The sequence below is a fragment of the Ochotona princeps genome, chromosome 7 (assembly GCF_030435755.1).
Source record: "Ochotona princeps isolate mOchPri1 chromosome 7, mOchPri1.hap1, whole genome shotgun sequence".
Lineage (NCBI taxonomy): Eukaryota > Metazoa > Chordata > Mammalia > Lagomorpha > Ochotonidae > Ochotona > Ochotona princeps.
Genome location: NC_080838.1, coordinates 1,782,090 through 1,802,452, shown reverse-complemented (window position 1 = coordinate 1,802,452; position 20,363 = coordinate 1,782,090). Strand labels below are relative to the sequence as shown.

At 56.4% G+C, this 20,363-nt stretch overlaps 1 protein-coding gene across 1 annotated transcript in view; it reads left to right on the top strand.

The window, feature by feature from the left end:
* LOC131480854 (transmembrane protein 266-like) overlaps positions 1-11,639 on the top strand; it is a 32,272-nt gene extending 20,633 nt beyond the window's left edge. Inside the window, 3 exon segments of the mRNA XM_058667330.1 lie at positions 169-284; positions 9,148-9,337; positions 11,605-11,639. Coding sequence (XP_058523313.1) covers positions 169-284; positions 9,148-9,337; positions 11,605-11,639 — 341 coding nt within the window.
* Positions 11,640-20,363: the final 8,724 nt, after the last annotated feature.

The following is a 20,363-nucleotide window of genomic DNA, read 5'->3' as shown; positions in this document are numbered from 1 at the left end:
GGAGACTGAGTTACGGGTGCAGCTTCAGGATGCCTTGAGTTCTGTCCTCCCCCACCCCGCCCCACTCTCCATCCTGGGGGGACTGAGTCTGGGGCCCACACTTGCCCCTCGGCCCAGCGAGCCCTGCTGCTGCTGCCGAGCTGCTCACAGGGCTGCCCCCCACTCCAGCCTACGTGCTGCCGGTGAAGGTGGAGATGGAGATGGTCATCCAGCAATACGAGAAGGCCAAGGCCGTCCAGGACGAGCAGCTGGAAAGGCTGACACAGATCTGTCAGGAGCAGGGAGTAAGGCACCACCACCTCCCCTTCTGCCCACTGCTGTCCACTGCCTTGCTGGGGCAGCCCAAGTCCCAGGGCTGGGACATCTCCCCGGTCACCTGGGTGACACTGCAGCAGACTCCGCCAGTTCATCTTGAAGGTTGCTGAGCCTCCCACAGGGTGCCAGTTGCCACCCACGATGCCCACACACCATGATGAGAGGCTGGGTGTGCTCTTAGCTCTTAAGGATGGCTAGTGGGCCCTGTGAGGGCCCACCCTGGGATGTGGGGACCCTTGGCTTCTGGGGGGAAAGAGGGGGCTGCTGCCGATTGCTCCATGAGCCTGAGACGCTAAACCCAAGGCTGCCAGGCTCAGGGCCCAGGCCAGCCCAGAGCTGCCTGCCTCATGTGGGCCTGGGTCCTCTGGCCACCCCTGGGCACCTCCCTCTCTATTCCCAGGCACCCACCAGGGGCAACCATGGCTTCTCCATCTGCCCCCATGGTGCCCCAGCCCCAGGCCAGCCCTGTCCACCTTTGGTTCTTAGAGGATGTGTGTTCAGATGCATCACTCCTCTCCATTTTTTAAGGAATGTTCCTCACAAATAGACCTCTGAGTAATGTTCCCAGGGGGACATGCATGTCCTGGGAAGGACCCTCAGGGGATACTACAGCCCTTGGCTTGCTGCTCAAAGCCAGCAGGCTCCATTCTGGGCTGGTGATAGGCATCAGGGATGCTAGCCTGGTCAGGACAGGGCCCTATTCTCCTGGGACTCGGGGAGCTGGGCTGTTGTTGCATACCAGGGCGACACCTGCTATGATGCAGACTTCATAAGACACATGCTTGGGGGCTCTGTGTACCAACACGGGGAAGGCCTGCAGAGGAGCTGGCATGGAGTTAGGGCCACCTGAGATCTGGGCAATGTGTGGGTGGGGCACAGGTGTGGGCATTGTATTTGGGGAGCTGTAGGCTATTCTGAGTGTGGGCGAAAGGGCAGGGATGGGAGGCAAGCTTGGGCAGGGCCTCCAGGGATAACCAGGGTGTTAGAAGTGGGATTGGGGGTTTCTTAGGCTGGCTTCTGGAGTTTTCTGGCTGCTGTTGGGGGTCAGGGCCCACTGAGGTGAGAGAGGTCCTGCGTGTGGGCAGAGAAGGAGATAGAGGAAGGAATCTCTTTCAAGCCCAGAAGCTGAGGGTGAGCAGTCCCCAGTCTACTCCTCGTGGGCCAGCAAATGTTCTGTTTTGCTGGGCTTGGCCTCATGGATCCTCCAGCACAGGTCCACTCCTGGAAGCCCATAGCTCCTTCCTACTTCCTGGTCTGGCAGAGAACACCTGCTCCCTGCTGTACACACCACATCAACAATGCATGAGCCATGCGGGCAGAGCAAACATCAACATTTGCCAGTGTCAAGCAGCCTTCCCCCTCCTCCCACCCACACAGAGATTCCACCACAACCCCTGGTCCTGGCCTATCCCACTCCCTACCCAGTTGGAACCCCGGTTCCTGCCATCTTGGTTTGGTCATGCCCTAGGAATGTGGCCTCCTCCCCAGGGAGCTGGGAGATGCCCACAGACTGCACAGAAAGGTGCCAAAAAATGAAGACAGATTCAATCCGCCACCCTCTTCCCAGGCACTGACATCTGGGACACAGATGAACAGAAACCAACCAAGGGAACCTGGTAAAAATACCTGAACCTGTCATCTTGGTTAAGGTGGCAAAAAGGGCCAGATGGGATCCCAGTGGGGCCATGGCGGGGTGGGGGTGGAGGAGTTGCCTGGCCAGAACTTGGGGCCTTTGTGGGTCACCAGCCAGGCTGTGCCCCAGGAACAAGAAGGCAGAGACCCTGCATCTTCAGCTGTACTTTGAGACCCACCTGGACAGCCAAACCCCTGAAGACGTGACTCTCAGCCGAGGAGTGTCACAGGAGCAGGTGTGTGTGCCCAGGAGGAAGAACAGTCCCCTTGCACAGTGACCTAATCCAGAACATGGGGACCACACTATTGCCCACTCCCTGCAGGAGGCTCGGCAACACATGGCCTGTCTCCTGAGCAAACAAAATGCCTGGGCATCTCTGACAGAGGGAACTGGGGCTGGGAGGGGGCCTTCTCAGGCCCTTGCCCCAGCTTCTGGCCACTCTGGCTATTGTTGGTATGTGGGGAGGGGCTACCCCCTAAACCCTGCTGCTTCCCTAAGAAAAGGCCTGGGAGCTTGCACACAGAGGGCTCACCTTTGTGCTCAGAGAAGGAGCTGAAAGACAGGAATAGCAGTAGGGAAACCTCCGGAAAGGGGTCTGCTGTTGTTCCAGGGGGCTCCTTCCCATCCTGCAATTCAGCACAACGGCCTGTTAGATGGAATATTCTAGCCCTCCATCCACCCTGGAAAGTGTGTGTGTGTGTGTGTGTGTGTGTGTGTGTGTGTGTGTGTGTGTCAAACTGGAAGTGATTTGTAAAGCGGCTGATAGCTTCAGTGACAAGCCCATTTAGCTGATAAAATTAGCCATCAGAGGAATAAGTTATGTTATTCTTTTGCCAAGATTTAGATTTATGGCCACCCACCACCCCACCCCCATCATCTTCACAGTGGATGGAGAGGGGCCAAGGTCCTTCCCAGTGTCACTGGGCACCTAAATCATGTGTTTGTAACTGCCTCCGATTTTTACTGCGACCAACAACGGTGATGCCAATGGAAATAAACATTGGGTGCTGTGCCAGAAGCAGATGGGTCGGAAAGCAGGGCAGTCGGTGCCGACCGCACTAATAGGATGCAATAGGGTTATTGCTGTTGCATTAGACCCCATCGAGCTTTTGGCCCAAGTGTGCATTGATCAGGCCCAGGGCCTGTGTTGACTGAACTCCTTAGCCAGCCCATTAAGGAGCGCTGGGTGTGGCTGCCCAGCTGCCTGGACAGGTCTGGTCCCACCTGGGCAAATGTTAAAAGCCTGGCCCCTCCAGTAATGCATGCAGAGGACTTCCCTGTGGACCCTGCCTGATCTGGGTAAATTCTCTAATTGGAAATGCTTTGTGATGTGCATTTAGGTAGGGCTCTGGGTGTGCCTTATTTCTTCTTAACTCTGGGCATGGTCTCAGGCCTGTCTGTTGGTGGAATACTCGCTCCACTTTGTCACCCAGGCCACCACTGTGCACCTTTTTTTCCAAGGGCTATGCTGGCCCTTGCCACTCATTCTGAGCAGGTGTCTGGGTAGGGACTTTTTGGCATTTGTTGTCTGTTAAGGGTGTCTTAGTTTCTGAGACTTGTGGCTTGAGGTTTCTTATTAGGTTTGGAAGGTTCTTGTCTGTGACTTCTCTGTTCAATTGATCCTACCCATTCTCTCATTGCTCTCACCCTGGGGTTCTAAATGTGAGTATGTTACATCATTTGATCAACACTCACACCTCTGTTACAGCCTGTCCTATTCCCCTATTTTCTCTCACCTCCCACCTCTGTCTTCTTGCTGTAAGCTCTGATAATTCTCTAGAAACCTATCTTTAAGTTTAACAAATCTGTCTTCTACTATATCCAGTATACTATGAATCCCATCTACCCATATACTTAATATATAATAACATTATGCGTGTGATATATATTACGTATTGTTTTCAAAATTTGTATCTGACTTTGAGTCTAGTTCTCTGAAGAAACAGTGCATTCATTTTGTCCATCTTTTCCACTATTTCCTTTAACATATTACTGATATTTATTTTTTTTAAAGTTAGTTGAATAGCAGAGTGACAGAGACAGATCCCCCGTGCGCTGGCTCCCTTCCCACATGGCCACAGCAGCTGGGTCCAGGCTGAAGCCAGGAGCCCAAAATTCCATCCAGGTCTCCTGTGGGGCGGCGGGGTAGGGGTCTGAGCTACTGGGCCATCATCTGTTGCCTTCCCAGAGCAAGGAGGTGGGTCGGGAGTGAAGCAGTTGGGACTGGTCCTGGCTTTCTGATATGGGATGATGGCATTGCAGGTGGTAGCTTAGCTCAAGACACCAAAATACCAGCCCCTAATCAGTTATTTTGAATCCCCTATCTGTTAACTCAAATGTTTATACAGGCGAGCTTCTGTGTGCTGCTTTACATATTGGTCATCAACCACTTTTCCTGCTTGTTGGCATGACTAGTCATTCTTCCTATAGGCAACACACTGTTGATGACACACGAAGATTCTGGCTTGCGTTATCTGACACTGAAGAGTTGGGTCTTCTGTGAATGGGACATTCCCAGCAGGAAGCCAGAGACAGCACAGAGAGCACTTGTACTTTGTCCCCACCCAGGTGCTGCTCTGGGGCCGGTGCAGACAGAGCTCGCCACAGACTCAGCACTCCTCCACTCACCTTACTGGCCACCCAGTGAGGCTGAGGTGCCGAGGCACACGTGGACCTACTCAGGGTCTGGGTTCAGGCTCCTGACTGCCCTGGAGGGTGTAACCCCTGACCTGTCCTGGCCCCTGAACTCAATGAGTCCCTCCCATCCTGCTCAGAGGGCTACAGGCCCCCGTAGTCCTGAGGGCTGCCAGTAGGGTTATGGGACCCTGCTTTGCCACGGGTGCACTGTAGCTTCTGGCCTTTCCATCTTCTGTCCAGCATGGAGGCCACTCCCCATCTGAGGGGTCCTGATGTGCTGGGATCCCTTGATGACCTGGAAGTTGGCTTTGAGGAGCACTCATGTTAGAATGCATCCACATGCATCCAGAACCACTCTCTGAAAGTCACACCAGAGTCTTCTAGGGCCATCACAGCTGAGGTCAGAGCTCAGAGCAACCAGACCCCTCTGCGGTGCTCCTGGGAGGAGTCACTGGCTCCTCACAGTGAAGGACTGAGTGCACCCAGCCACTTCCACTCTCTCGACATAAAGCATTTCAATCTAAGCCATGTGCCTCTTTCCACCTCCGCGATCACCTCCAGACTGGACTGTTGCCATGGCCCCCCTGGCCTCGTGTGGTCCACCATCTACTCTGCTATCTTCACAGTCCCTTCACAGCCTGTCACTGCACGCTGCCTCCACCACTCCAATATTCAGGCCAAAGCATACCAGTGGCTTCTGTGGCTCTTCAAATACAGGCAGACTCTGTCCTTCACACGCCCTGATGTGCTGTGAGGCTCGGCTAATGGGGCCCCTGCCACCTCCCCAGCCCCTCTGAACTGTCAGCTAGCTCTCTGTTCTACATCATCTGCTGCCAGCCCCACCCCAGGGCTCCCCGGCTCCCCACGGGATTCTTGTCCTTCTGCCTTTACTTGCACTCACCTCTCAGCTAGGGGAGGAAATCTCATTCTAAACCACGGAACAGTTTCAATGTGGACCCTTGTTTTACCTGGCCTCTTGGCAGGTGACTAGGAGAACTACCACACGTTTGGAGTTTGCCTCTTCAGCTTAGGACATGTTTCTGTGTGTGGGCCTGCATGTGGGGGCTCAAGCAGGGCCAGTCCTGGCTGGCCTCTGACTGTCTGGCCAGAATTCCAGTGGGACACTCTTGGGCAGCTCCATATCAATTACAAGCCATCAATAATGCATCCTTTTAGAGTGGCCAGGAAGCCATTAGCCAGGCCTGTGGGGCCAGATGCATGGGCTTGGAGAAAGTGGACAGGGTGTGCCCATAGGAAGTTCAGATCACGCAGGGCCAGGCAGGACTCCCAGGCCAGTAGGGCTGGGAAGGTTGCCTTACAGGCCCTCTGAGATCTGCTGCCAGGGGGGTAGCTTGCATGCTGTCCCCTTACACAGAAGGCACCCAGTCATGAAGCAACCCAACCCTGTTTTCTGGCCCTTTGAAGCCCCCAGCCCATGTAACTACTTGATTTTGAGGTCCCAGAGCCTGAGATCAGAAATTAGGGCTGAGTCTGGGACTAGGGTTAGAGGATCAGAGCCCCAAGTGTGTCTGGGATCAGGAATCAGGGCTCAGAGTATGTCTGGGATCAGGGCTCAGTGTGGCTGGGATCAAGGCCCTGAGTATGGCCAGCATCAGGGCTTAGGGCATGGCCAGGACTAGGACTTAACCAACTACCAGGGTCAGGGGCCAGTGTGTGGCCAGGGTCAGAACTTCATGTGCAGCTAGCACTGAAGTTCAGTCTTGGTCTCAGCTTTGGGCTAAGGTCAGAGCTCAGACTGTAGCTAGAGTTTGGGGCTTGATCTAAAGTACAGAATTTCATGCAATTAACAAGTTTCATGCCTTTGCTTATTCATTTTTAATTCAAGACTGTTTCTTGGGTGCCTCCTGGGCACCAGGCACCAAAGCAGACCCGGGGTGTGAAAACTCTGGCGGGGAGCGGAGAACAGAAGAGTTGCTTGTACAGCTGTGGTACACACTTCCTCTCAGCTCCCTGTGACATCCTGACGACAGTCTACAGTCGCTGACATCACACAGACTCCTCTTCAAGCCCATTCCCTCACCAGCACATGGCTCCCTGGGGGCAGAAGGAAGGGGATGCTGGGAGTCCCTAAGGGAAATGGTGATGGAACCACACCCTGCTCTCCTCCCCCAAACGCCACTCAAATGATAGGAAGAGAAAAAAGAATCATAAAGTACAGAGAATCATAGAGAGACAGGTGGCTAGGAGAGGGTAGAGAGCAGACAGGAGACAGCTGATCTAGCGGACTGCAGATGGGAGAGTTAATTACTAGGGCACCTGCTGCAGGGGTCAGGGGAGACATGACTAATTCTCCTTTGAAAACCCCTGGAGTCCAGGAAGAAGGAGACGGGGTGAAGCTGGCCTTGAGGCAGGGCTTTGGCTAAGTCTGCACACAGGGGCGGGCTTTTTTTTTTTTTTTTTTTTTTTTTTTGCAGTAGTTGGGATACCGACACTGCTTGGGGTACCCACATCTGATGCTGCGGTGCTCTGTTTCTGATCAGATTCCTACTGGTGTACACCCTGGAAGGCTCAAATACTTGGATCCCTATCAGCCATGTGGAAGACCTGGATGGAGTACTGGGCTCCTGGATGTGGCCTGGCCCAGCCATGGGTAGGTATTACAGGAGATCTATATCTATGTCTGTATCTTTATCTATCTATATAGATAATACAGATATAGATATTAAGGATTCATTTATTTTACTTGAAAGAGTTAGTAAAGAGAGAGATCTGCCACCCATTGGTTCACTCCCCAAACGGCCAGAGCTAAGCCAGGCCAAAGCCAGGAGGCAGGAGCTTCCTCCAGGTCTCCCACATGGGGACAGAGTCCCAAGGCTTTGGGTCATCCTCGACTGCTTTCTCAGGCCATAAGCAGGGAGCTGGATGGGAAGTGGAGCAGCTGGGACTCAAATGGGCACCCACATGGGATTAGCCACTATACCACTGCACCAGCGCCTGCTCAGGACATTTAAGGACTGGATCAGCAGATGGGGGAGCTCTGTCCCTTTGTTCCCCCTCTCTCTACCTGTATAAATCAAATGGAAATAAATCTTTTTCAAAAATGTGCACACAAAATATTCAAGTGTAGGTTAGGCAGAGGTGCATTAACCATCCCCAGTTCCCTCCACCCGCCCTCCCCATCTCATACTTTCCTGCACAGTACAGAGCCAACTCGAGGTTTTATCCATAGGCAAGAAACTAAAGGCCTCTCTGGGAAACCTGAACAATGCCAGAGAGAAAGCCCACAGACACTAACCCAGAGTGGCTGCTGGATGCCAGCTTTGCTGGTGTTCGTAACTGCTTTTATTAGTGTGCATGTTTGACTTTCCTAAAGAGAAAAACTAAGAGAACATTAAAATAAACACACACAAAATGCCAGAAGGTGGTAAGCATGATGCCGAGCACTCAGACAGGCTGCTGTGACCCACGGCCTGGGCCAGCTACCTTCCACGAAAGGTCAGGGGTTGTAGGATGAAGAAGCAGTTGGGGAAATGACCCTGAGAGCGCATGGTCTCTGAATCTTCAAGGGACAGTGAGCTTGTGTGGAGGGGCTGGCAATGGGAAAGAGGGTGAGACTGTTGGCCAGGTGGGCACTGGCAGACAGTGCACCTGCAAGGCTTCGGGAGTTTCCCAAGAGAGGTGGGACACCATGGCGTTTGAGTGACAGGGACGTCACAGTCTGCAGTGATCTTATGGGACCCTCATGGCTCCAGCTGGGAGTGGGGAGGGCCGGTGCTGGTGGGGGATAAGGAGTGTGGCTGCCCAGGTGCAGGCGAGTGCTGGCCGTGGGGACAGTGGACACCGGGGAGGAGGCAGCCATGGCCAGCACTTGGAGGTAGAGCTGGACTGGGGCACAGGTGTTTGGGTGAGGGAGAGTGACAGGCCATGTACACTTGAAGAAGGTGCAGCTGAAATGGACTGAGGCTATCGGAGGAGCAGGTTTTGCTCCTGTTTCCAGCAGCTTGAGTTGGCATTGGAGGTGTGGGCCTGACATTCCGGGAGAGGTCAGGACAGGCTGCGTGTACTTGGCCATCACCAGCCAGGAGGGAACTTCCAGTTGGGGAGGGCAGGCAGGGCAGGGGAGGTGGGAGGGAGGGGGCAGGCAGACAGGGGGCTGTGCATGCTCCCGGCTGCTGCTCCTTGAGCAGAGGACACAGAGTTCTCCCTGCCCCAATGCCCTACCCCATCTTTTAATGTCACAGTCCAGTTACCCCAAATGCCAACAACCACAAGCCACAGACACAGAAGGCCAAAATTAAACCAAAATTAAAATGTGTGGTTTTCATAAAGCCCCCTGATGGGGCAACCCAGGTCCTTTAAAGAGGTGAAAACTTATGGAAAAAGGTTGGGGAGGGAGAGACAGATCCAAGGCCACATGGCCAGAGCGCGGCAGGGGACAGAGCAGGCGGGGGCCCCAGACCAGGGTGGGCTCGTCCGATGGACACGCGCACGAGGCAGTCACTTTACCAACTCACTCCTCCTCTTTGGGGACAAACCCTGCCAGGGTTCCTGTCCCCCACCTCCCCACCTAGCCGACGTGCCTGGCCCTTCTCCCTCTGCAGTTTGAGATCCGGCAGCTGCATGCACACTTGGCGCAGCAAGACCTGGATTTGGCCGCGGAGCGGGAGGCGGCGCTACAGGACCCGCACGTGCTGCGCCAGCCACACAGCCGCTACAAGGTGGTGGAGGCCGGCGTGTGGGACGAGGAAACGGTGGCCGAGAGCGGCGTGGAGGAGATGCTACCCTTGCCAAGTGAGCCTCCGGAAGTGGGTCTCAGTGCTCCTGCCGCGTCCACTGCGCAGCTGTGCACCTGCGCCCTCTGCTTCGTGCCTGATGTGGGACATTCGGAGGTTAGCACCATTAAACCAAGGGAAATTGTTAGGGAATGTGGGCCTCTGGCCCAGGGCCACAGGACTGTAGAACACAGCAGATAGAGGCTCTGATCTCTTGCTGACTGACCCCAAGAATGTAGCTGTGACCCCTGCAGGTGGCCTTGGTTTTCCCATGCAGAGGTGTTGCCCTTGGTGAAGAAAGGGCCTCGAGGCTCTGCTGCTGGCCTGGGGGATCAGTCACCCTCTTAACACCTGGGACGTGCAACAAAATCGTTTAGCCTGCAGAAGCTGGAGAGGCTGGGTGGCTGGCAGTGAGGCCCAGGGGCTGTTGGAGAGGCTGGGTGACTGACAGTGAGGCCCAGGTGCTGTTGGTGATGTTGGGTGGCGGGCAGTGAGGCCCAGGTGCTGTTGGTGATGTTGGGTGGTGTGCAGTGAGGTCCAGGGGCTGTTGGAGAGGCTGTTGGTGAACAGTGAGGCCCAGGGGCTGTTGGTGATGCTGGGTGGCAGGCAGTGAGGCCCAGGGGCTGTTGGAGAGGCTGTTGGTGAACAGTGAGGCCCAGGGGCTGTTGGTGATGCTGGGTGGTGGGCAGTGAGGCCCAGGGGCTGTTGGTGAGGCTGAATGGCGGACAGTGAGGCCCAGGTGCTGTTGGTGATGCTGGGTGGCGGGCAGTGAGGCCCAGGGGCTGTTGGTGATGCTGGGTGGCAGGCAGTGAGGCCCAGGGGCTGTTGGTGACACTGCAGAACTGGGGACAGTGCGGTCCAGGGGCTATTGGTGACACTGGGCTAAGGCCCAGGGCTGTTGGCAATGCTGCACGACTTGAGGCAGACACCTGGGGAAGAACAGGGCAGGGGCCTCACTTCGCACTTGCTGTCTCTGGCTTGTGCCTAAGCCTTCTGCGTCAGCAGGATCTGGAGGTGGGGGGATCACCTGCTCCCTCAGAGTACCCTCCCCTCTAACTGATCCCACAGCCGCTCTGCCAGTCTAGGACTCTACTGTACCTTCACTGGGAATTATTCTGGACAGTTTTGAATGGAGGACTTGCACCTTCCTGTCTCACATTTGATGGAGCAAGCTTTGTTTCGAACCCCCAACTTGGGGTCTTCTGTCCTGGTTTGCTGGGGCTTATGCAGGTCCCGGTGCCCGAAGCTCATGGTCCCAGATACCTGACCACCTCAAGTCATCTGGAGCAGGCAATCAGCCATCCTAGTCTGGGCTGACATGGGTTCTTCTCCCGAGAGAGGGAGGGAGAGAAAAAAATAGGGAGAAAGGGAAGGAGAATGGATTCCAGCAGCAACGGTTCCCTGCCAGCAGATGGGACAGACCAGGGGCTGCAGAAAGCAGCTGCCCCTCCATCTGATCTGCACCAAAGTGCTGAGTGTCACACGCCACCAGGCAGACCCCAGACTCCTGAGCATAAGGAGGGTGGGCTGTGCGAAACCTAGGATTCAAACTCCAGGGCATGCCTGGCAGTCCCTGCTCAGCTTCCACCCGCGCTGCAGCCACAGCAGCTGTGGGGACAGGAAGCTCTCCAACTCCTACTGAGCCCTCCAGCTCCTGGGACAGATGCGTCCACCCCTCCCCACCCCCACTCACTGTACTGCTGTTGTCTTAAAATCATGGGAGGAACCTGTCTGTGAGGCAAGAACTTCTGAAGGGCCCTCAAGTAATGTGAGCTGAAGGGCGACAGAAACCATGCCCAGCTGCCGGCTCCGGTGATGGAGTCCTTTGCATCTGGCTGATTTTGGGTGGCACTCAGGGAGCCCAGAGCAGGTGAACATGGCCCCAGCTTCTACCTCTGCCATGCCAACAGCAGGAGGACAGGGGCTTAAACCTTTGGGAGAACGGGCTGTAGAGCAGGACAGTGAGGAGCCCCTGGAGAGGCTCAGTCCAACTGGCAGCCATGGGGTCCCTGGTGATTCCTGTGGAGGAGCAAACAGGCACTGAGGGAGGTCCGCAGGTGCTCACCCTTAAGCCTGGTCTGCCAGCCACATGTCCTGGCTCAGGGCGTGGTCTGGCCATGTGGGCATGGACAGGTGTACACTTCTGGGCAAGGCCACTCATCTGGCCACGTGTCCCATGCTCTGGCCCCATGGCTGGGTGTGCTCTTGGTTACAATGGACCTGGCATGTGTCCTGGGCTGGCCCTGTCAGTACTCAGGGGTGGGAGTGTGCTGTGTTCCGTCCCAGGTGCCTCGCTGGGTGACAGCCGGCAGTTGCTGTGAGCTCGCCCCACAACTCTCTCGGTGATAACGTGTGGCCTGGCTCCCACTTTTGAATCTCTAAGGTCACAGGCCAGGGAAGATAAGGTCCCTAGGGATTATCAGTGCCATGGTGCTTGGGGGTTGGGGGTTGGGGCAGTGGAGGAGGAAGCAGTGGCTGGGGAAGCATCTGGGCTGCTCTGAACTTTGGAGGCAGGGCCTGGCAGGGTGGGGGAGGGCAGTACCAGACACTGGGACATCAGGGGAGCTTCTTCACCAGGAGTTGTGGCCAGCTTGGGGATTTCTCACAGCAGGAGCTAGCACCACTGCGCCTTGGATTCTGTCCTCTGTCACCCAGAGTGGAAACTGGAGCTGTGTGCCTGTGTGGGCCAGCAGGTCCTTCCTTTGGCTACAGGCTGGCATTTCATGCCTCCACATGAGCACCCTTCGCTTGTCCACCCTCCTGTTGGTGACCTTTGGGCAGGTTCCCATTGTTGGTTACGATCAGCAAAGATGCTGTGGACACTGTTGTTTAAAACAAGCAGGCAGGGGAGTCAGGTTGTCTGTATTCCACCCAAACACTTCCTGGCCCAGTCAGGAGTCCCCAGAGTGCCCATGCGAAGGGCAGTTTGGCATGGCAGGACTGTGTCCATTTGAGGCAGCTGCCCATGTCTTGCGTTGGGTCACCCAGCTGCAGGGTACTGGACCTAAAGCTCTGCCCTTTGGGCACCCACGGCTGCCAGCACCCTGCTGGGCGAAAGCTGTGGCTGCAGGTCTCCAAGCACTGTGTTGGCTGTGGCCACCTGCGCCTGTCCCATCTGCTTCCCGCACCCCCATGCTTGTTTATATATTTATGAGCCCTGGAATTGCTGCTTCTGGCATGCTATTTACTTAACAATATAGCAGTAATTGTGGAATAATTGTGAACAGTCAGGGTCTGTGCTGTAAGTGGGCAATAAAACCCTGGCTTTACGGCTCTGCTACCGGGAGATGGATGGCCTTAATATTGCAATTAGGTAATGGAGATCTGCAGGGAGACCCTCAGCCAGGGAGAAGGAAGAAACAGCCAGCAAGGGGCTTCTCTGTGCCTGCCCCCAGGGCTGAGATCTGGGGCTCCCAGCCTTCTGCTGGGGCTCCGTGGTGAAGAGGAAGCTGAGAAAGCCTGATGAGTCAGCCTAGCTCCGACTCTTGCCGGCCTGCGTGGAAGGTGTCTGGGGCCATCTTGCTTTTTACAGTTAGTTAATGAATCAGACAGAGGCAGAAAGAGAGATACTATTTGCTGGTTTGCTGTCTCCATGACCACCAGGCTGGGGCAGGGAGCAGGACTCCATCCAGGTCTCCTATGTCCGTGGCAGGAACTCGGTACTCACACCATCTCTGGTGCCTCCCAGGGTGAGCAATGGCAGAAAGCTGGAGCCAGGACCTGGCACTGTGTACTGCACCTGTAGACTCTCCTGTTGGACACGTGGGTCTTCACAGCCAGGCCCTTTGCCCACCCCAGAGCCCGCTATGCTGGCCCAGCTGGCCTGGGATGCTGCCTTCCTCAAGCCACACAGAGCCTAGCACCTGCAAAGGCTGGGGGTCCTTCTGGGGTCTTCTCAAATGACAGTCATTTGCAACTTTTCTCAAATGTTGGTGTTAAGGGCCTCAGAGTACATTGAGACAATCTCCCTTATAACCACATGCAAGTCAGGACACTCTCAGCTCCTGCCAGGGCCCTGTGTCTGGCAGGGGCTTGCCAGGGGTCTGGATACAGCCAGCAGATGCCCAGTGAGTGCTGCCAACACTGCAGAACAGAAGCAGGGAAGCAGCAGGCCAGCGTGGGTGATTTCCACATCAGGGAGTGCACATAAGCTCAAGAGCTGCAGGCCAGCCGGGCCACAGGAAGCACCTGTGGCGGCTGTGCCTGGCCCGGTGTGGGCATCAAGATAAAGAACAGCAGTGAGAGATTGTGGACAAGTGACTAAGACAACCCCAGTGAGTCTGCAGAGCACAGGGGCATCCATGCTGTTGTGAGCACGCCTGTGGGAAGAGAGCATGCAGGAAATCGCTGGTGAGCACTGGGCCCAGTGGGAGAAACCTTCACCAGGAGCAGGCTCCTTGTAGGGACCCCTTCGCCCCTTCGTAAGCTGTTAATTCTGAGAGAGACTGGAGCAATGACGAAGTGCAGAGAACGGACAACCCCAGCTTTTCCCACCTCCGGGCAGCATCGCACCGCCACATCCCAGACAGGAAGTAGAGCCTGGATCTGCTGCCGAGGGAACCTCAGGCCCAGGGCTGTCCACATATAGCAGCTGACCGAAGAATCCTCCAGAAAAGGGAAATGTGATAAATCACATGGTGCCGGATGCTACCCCAGGTCGGGCAGGGTGGCAGGCAGGGCTGGTACCCAGAGGATCCACAAGATAAAAGCTAAGTGTGTCTGAACATCAAATGGCTAATGCAAGAGAAGGGTGGGGGCTGTCTGGGAGAGGGTCCACTCAGCCACCCACATGGGCCCTTGCCACATGCTGGCAGCATTGAACTTGGAGTCAAACCACAGGCTAGACGCAGGAAGCTGACTGAGTCTGCAGGCGATGCCAGCCAAGCTCTGTGAGCCCACGCAGCAGCTTCTGGACTGTGATGATTCAAACAAAGCATGCCTGCATCAAGTCTGGCCAGAGAGCAGGTGTGGGTCCAGCGCCTGGTGGACATTGGACAAGCCAAGCAGGTGGCTGTTCAGCCACCTGGGAGACTGGATGCCTGGGAACTGCCAGCTGAGCTGCAGGAAGGCTGGCAGCTTCCTGAGGGCACAATCTGCTCCTCAGAGTTCGGTGTTGGATGCTCCAGTCAGGTGGACGAGTGGCTATGCTCTGCATGGTGCCCCCAGCATGCTTGGGCATGCGTGTAGGATGGGCCCCAGCCCCCTGAGGCAGTGGGGAGCACCTGCGATGGCTCCAAGTGGAGAAACTCAGTCATGGAGCCAAAAAGTGAGCCCCCCAGCATCCCAGTGTCCCATGCAAGTGCCCAGGCTGGGATGGAGCCCAGCCACTGGGCCAGGAAGTCACTGTTGGGACCCCTGGTTGGAGTCAAGTCTGCCGTGAGCAGAATCCCTGGCTTCCAGTAGATGAGCTCTCCAGATGGTGTGTGACCCCATGGCCCATTCTGTGGCTGCTGGAACACCCTGTGTGGCTTCCAGTGGCACACACAGGTCAGCTATCAGTTCAAAAGTCAGAGACTAGTATGCAGGCCCGGACACGTGTGGAGGGCTGCAAACTCCTGGAGGCTCCAGCACAACGTCCTCCTGCATGCCTTTGCCAGGACCCACTTCCCATGGCCGGTGGTCCCTGTCCTCCGTGGGTGAAGCCAGCAGGTGCAGGTGCCTGCTGATTCCTGCTGATACCCACCTCTTCTCCTTCCTGTGGGCTCCGTGGGGTTATCCAGGCACCTCCTGGAGCGGGCTCCCGGGCTCATCTGGAGGACAGAGGCTGGACACACTCACTCCAACAGCAGCCCAAGTGCCCCAGGTGTGTGGGATGCCTGTAGTCCCCAGGGCTGGGGCCCAGGAAGTGATGTTTGTGCTGTGGGAAGGCATTGTCCCCCCCTACAAGTGACTGCCAGTGACTGGAATGCTCCCACCCACAGCTCCAGCCTCTGAGCTCAAACAGGGCTCTGGTGCTTCGTCTTCTGATGGTTCTCTAGCCCTGCAGCCCCCCATGGGGCTTCCCTTCCTCCCTCAGGAGGTCCAGGGCCAAGGGCATCTGAGAACTGCCCCGAGGGCTTTGTCCAGTTGGAGGCAGCAGGAAGTACCTCTCCCTGGCAGTGTGGGATTCTGAGGCCTCACTTCTCATGCCCTCATGGTGTGCTGCAGCAGGACCCAGGAAAGTCCAGAGAAACCCTGAGGGGACAGAGAAGCGAAGGAGATGGACGGCTGCTGGCCTGGCCCCTCCCAGCGCATATCCTCTTCTCTGCCCCCAACCAGAGGGTGCTGCATTCATTCACGTGTCAGTCACTCACTCGTGCATGTGCCCCACACAGTGAGAGCCTGAGCTTGCTGTGTGTGTTGCCGGGTGAGAAGCATAGCCTGTGGGAGACGGGCAGGCAGGGGCTGGGAGGGCAACATTTGGGTCCATGCCCTCCCTGCCTCCCCTGCTGAGCCCAGGGGCACTCAGGTCAGGCCTCCCACATGGGTGGCAGGGCCCCAGCTGCTGCTGGTAGACAGCTGGACTCAGGAGCCAAACCTAGACTCACACCAGGCACTCCTCCACAGCATGTTGGTATCCCTGCTGGCAATCCCTGCCCCTTCTAGTAAATATTTGCTCAAAGTGAATGGCAAGGGAGACATGTGGCCACTACCGGGTGGGGTATCTTGTCCCAAAATGTGAGGCCTAGAGGAAGGCGAGCCCAGTCATGTGGGGTGAGTAGCAGGTGCCAGGTGCATGGGTACTGTCAGGCCTGAAGTGGGCAGGGTGGAAGCGTTGATGTGCCAGGCTTTGGCTGCTTCCTCCTCCAGCAGGTCCTGGGCAGGCAGCGTCTTCCACCCCAAACATTGAGGGGATATGTGAGGATCTGCCTGCTCCGCAAGTGCTTTGCTGAGCTTCTGGCAAGTTCTGGCTTTAGGGTTACCGGCTCATGGCCGGGTGGCAGCCTCCAAGAACTGGTTGCACAGAGAATGGAAAGGAAGGCAGTTCTGCCCTTTGCAGCAGCGTGGCTGAACCGGAGGGACATTGTGCAGCATTTAATAAGCAAAAGGACAAATGCTGAGAAGTCGCTTTTACAAAGAACCCAAAATAGACACATTCAGAGAAGCAGGGAACAGCAAGGTGGCTGCCAGGCAGGGGAAGGAACAGAGCCCGTGTCCAATGGGGAGTGAGCTTCTGTGTGGGAGATGAGTCAGCTCCAGCTGATGGCCAGCACACACCTGTTGGCCGCAGGGCCACTGTGCGCATTCTAGAAGGAGTGGATCTGCTGTGACATGAAGTGCGCACACAGGCACACCACACCCAAGAATAGTCTGGAGGCTGGACGGGTTTGATGCCGAGGGTACAGAGTCATCATGTCAGCTCCCTGCTAACCAGTACCCTGGTGGGCAGGTGTTGTCTCAAGTACCTGGGTCTGTGTCACTCACCTGGGTGACCCAGAAGTTCCCAGCACAAGTGATCGGCTTCAGGCTGCATGGGCCGGCCCCACGGTCACCCTTCATACCACTGAGTTGGGGCTGGGGAGATCAGCAGGTCAGCCTCCCTGTCCTAAAGCCATAGCCTGCTGGCTCAGGCTCTGCACTGAGTGTGGCCAGCACCCTGGGTGTGTTCCAGCCTGGGCACCTGCCCAGGGTCCAGTTAGCAAGATGGCAGGGCCTGCCATCCCCACACCAGGGACCCACTCTGGTGCAGCCACAGCTGAAGACCCCGAGACACTAGAGTTTTTCCTCTCCCAGTGCTGGACCCAAGAATCCATGGTTGGTTCTGGGGCCATATGGGCCGAGGCTCCCTGGGAAGGCCCTAGGGAACACTTTGGTCATGGCTCAGAACCCTGCCACCACATACCTCTTCTCACCCAGGCCTCTCTGAGCACAGTCCTGCTGGATTTAAGACTCACCCAGAAAATCCAGGAGGAGCCTGTGAAAACCAGCACCTGCAAGAGCCTTCCGCAAAGAGGCCCAGGAGGCATCCACTCAGAGGTGCTGCAGAGGTCGGCGTTCAACACATCACACTGGGGAGCAAAGAGTGGCCCTCAGGTGGGGGAAGGGGAGGAGCAGAGGGGGAGACAGGGAGGAGGAGCCCAGTGGGCTGCAGGCGCCTGGCAGGGGACAAAGCAGACACTTGCCTGCCTCTCAGACATGGAATGGCCTCTGCACGGGCTGGGCATCCTGGCTGTGTTCAGACCAGGGCAGAATCACCTTGCCTTGCACGTAATGCATTAAAAGCTTCTATGAGGAAGCAACTGGGCTACAGCCAGGGCTGTCCAGGGATCCACGGGCCCTTTCTTGGGGCCAGGCTGGAGATTGTGGGAGGGCAGAGCTGTTAGTGCAAACACGGTTCAGGGTACAGCCAGCATGGACAGATGTCTCTGCTGGTCTTCTCTGGCACAGGTGCTTAGGTAGGCCCCTGGGGTGCTCGGAGGGCTTGTGGATGCAGTTCAGGTAGCTCCAGGCCGAGGTGCTGGGCAGCGCTGGCAGTCCTCCAGTGGCTGCGTCTGCTGTGTCTGCTTTGGCTGTGTCCTAGCTCTCACAGGATTTAGTGTTGGTGACAAATGAGGGCTGGTGGAAGGAAGGGAGGGAGGTGTTTTCTTTGCAGCAGGAGCTGACACTTCCAGCTGCTCCCGTTTGAAAGCTGCTTGGCTGTGGTGGCCCCAAGGCAGCCTGAGCTGGACTCCTGGCGGCTGGCATGATTGCCCTTGGCTGGGCACACGTGTGTTGCCAGCTTCCTCTCGGACAGATGTCGCTGGGTTGCTCTTTTGCAGCAAGGAGCCTGCCGTGGACGCTGGGCGTCAAAGCTGTGCCCTGGAGCCCACGCACTGGGCTCCCACCAGCTCCCTGCTGCCTCCCCTCCCCATGCACTTCTGTCCGCTCTTCACCAGTCAGTTGGCTACACCTTTGGCTCTCAGGGCCCAGAGGTATCACAGCCCTGCCCCAGCATGTTGGCTTGATGGCCTGGGAGAGCAATGAGGGTCAGGAGTCCACACTGGACCTGCCACCGACTGGATGAGGGCCTCATCTCACTGGCTCCTCCAGGACCAAGGCCAAGGTGGTGATGGCTGAGTCATTTCAGGGAGGGGTAGGGTGGGGAGCTCCTGTAAAGCTCATGGTCCCTGCACATGTTGGCCAGCACAGACTGAGCCACCTCCCTCTGCACAGTGGGTAGACTCAGGAATCAGCTGTCCAGTCCCTACCCTCTGTGCACCTTAGCCAAATATCCCAAGGAGGTCTCCTAGACCCCAGCCCGCTGTGCCTGGTGGAGGGGGGTGGGGGGAGGTGGCAGCCTCTGCCCAACAGTGCAGGCTGAGTCTGCCTGTGAACAAACTCCATTAGGGGTTCTGCTGTGGATGGTCCAGGCACCTGGACATGGCTTACCGCGCTCCTACTGTGTGCAGGGTAGGCGAGACCTGGGGAAACCAGCAAAATTTGCCTTCAGTGTCTTCCTGAAGCTTTCAGAAGATGCTAACCAAGCCTGGACAGACAAGGAGGACAAAGACACAGCAAGTCCCAGGCGAGCTGGCGGGGACAGGGCTGTTCACCAGCAGTGAGCACAGGAGTTAGCGTTCCAGTCTAAAGGCGGGCCTTGGACGTGGTGTCCATCTGATTACACCTCTCCCTCCAACAAATGAAACCCCTAGCACAAAATTCCAGACTGCATGCAGCCCTGGGGATGACATGTTGAAAAGCACCAGAAGGTTCTGGAAGTTTCCTTTCTGACAGATGTTCCCAACTCTTGGCAGAGGGAACCTTAACCTTGCTACGGGGTCCTCAAAGGGTGGTCAATTTTTTAAACCTTCTTTTTTAATTACCCAGGTTGTGAGCAATCAGGAGCTCTAGAACGTTCTGATGACTTAGAAGACTTTGATTAATTGGACATGTTTAACCGGTCTGCGTCCGAGCTGCTCCATAGATAGTGGGGCTCAGAAGAGAATCTAACTGGACTAATTTTGTTCTCCGAGAGCCGGGGAAGCAGAAGTCATTCTTTATCAGTGCAGCGATGAAAGCGAACGTGTTCTCGGCACAGGGACCCTGATGAACCTTGCTGAGGAGGGCAGCCAGCTCACAGGGGCAGAGCCGATGAGCACGCATTGGGGCTGGGGCTCTGGGCTGATTAGTGGTCGTTGGGATGGGCAGGAACAGGAACTGTGCTTGTAGCTAAAAAGACTAATTGGACTCATCTGCATCCAACATCCTGGCCGAATTAGGACATAGGGAGAAGAGTATACAAGGAGAGGTGAAGGAGCAATCACTGACTGCACTCCAGAACAAGGAGGAGGGAAGGAGAGAGAGAGAGAAGGGAAACAATGTCTCCTGCCATGGTGGCAGGAGAGGACTGCAGAGAAGGGTCAGGGGTGAGATGAAGGAGGATAGGGGAATGGCAGAGTGAGGAGCACGGGGAGCATGCACACCGGGAGAGAGGAGCAGAGGATGGGAGGGCGACGTGAGCCACTGGTGGACGGAGGGGACTGTCAGTGCTGTGGGGGATTGGGGGAGGGACGGCGAGGGATTGGTGGGTGGGCTTGTCAGGTATGGTGCCATGATGTTACAGCAGATTCGGGTGGAGAAGGCGAGTTTATGAGGTTAGAGTGGAATAGGAGACAGCAAAAGTAGAACCCCAAGGTGGCGCGAATCTTAGGGAAGCCGACCTAGGGGAAACAGATATTTAAAATCCAAAGAGGCAGGTGCCTTCAGGACACCTGTTAGATCTCTCCTCACACTACACTCTTTGCATTGGTGTATGGGTCTGTTTCCCGAGTGCAGCCTCGGGCCCGCCACACCCAGGGTGCTTGAGGCGTCATTCTCATGGCCAGTGGCCACCCTTGCCCACCTGTCCCCTCAAAGACCGCTAGGGCCCTGCCGGGTCACCCCTTTGCAGTATCCCTGTCCTGCTGCAGCGCCTCTTGGTCCCAGCATCATCAGCATCATCTCTCCGTGTGGGACGGTGTTTGTTCTGTCATCCAGCAAGGGAGCCTTGGGTCTCGTGCTGAAGGCCCCAGAGTCAGCCTCTTTGCCGAGGTCTGGGGGCCTTGGGAGCCCCCCTCCCCCTATGCCCTGCCTTCTCCCCACTTTCT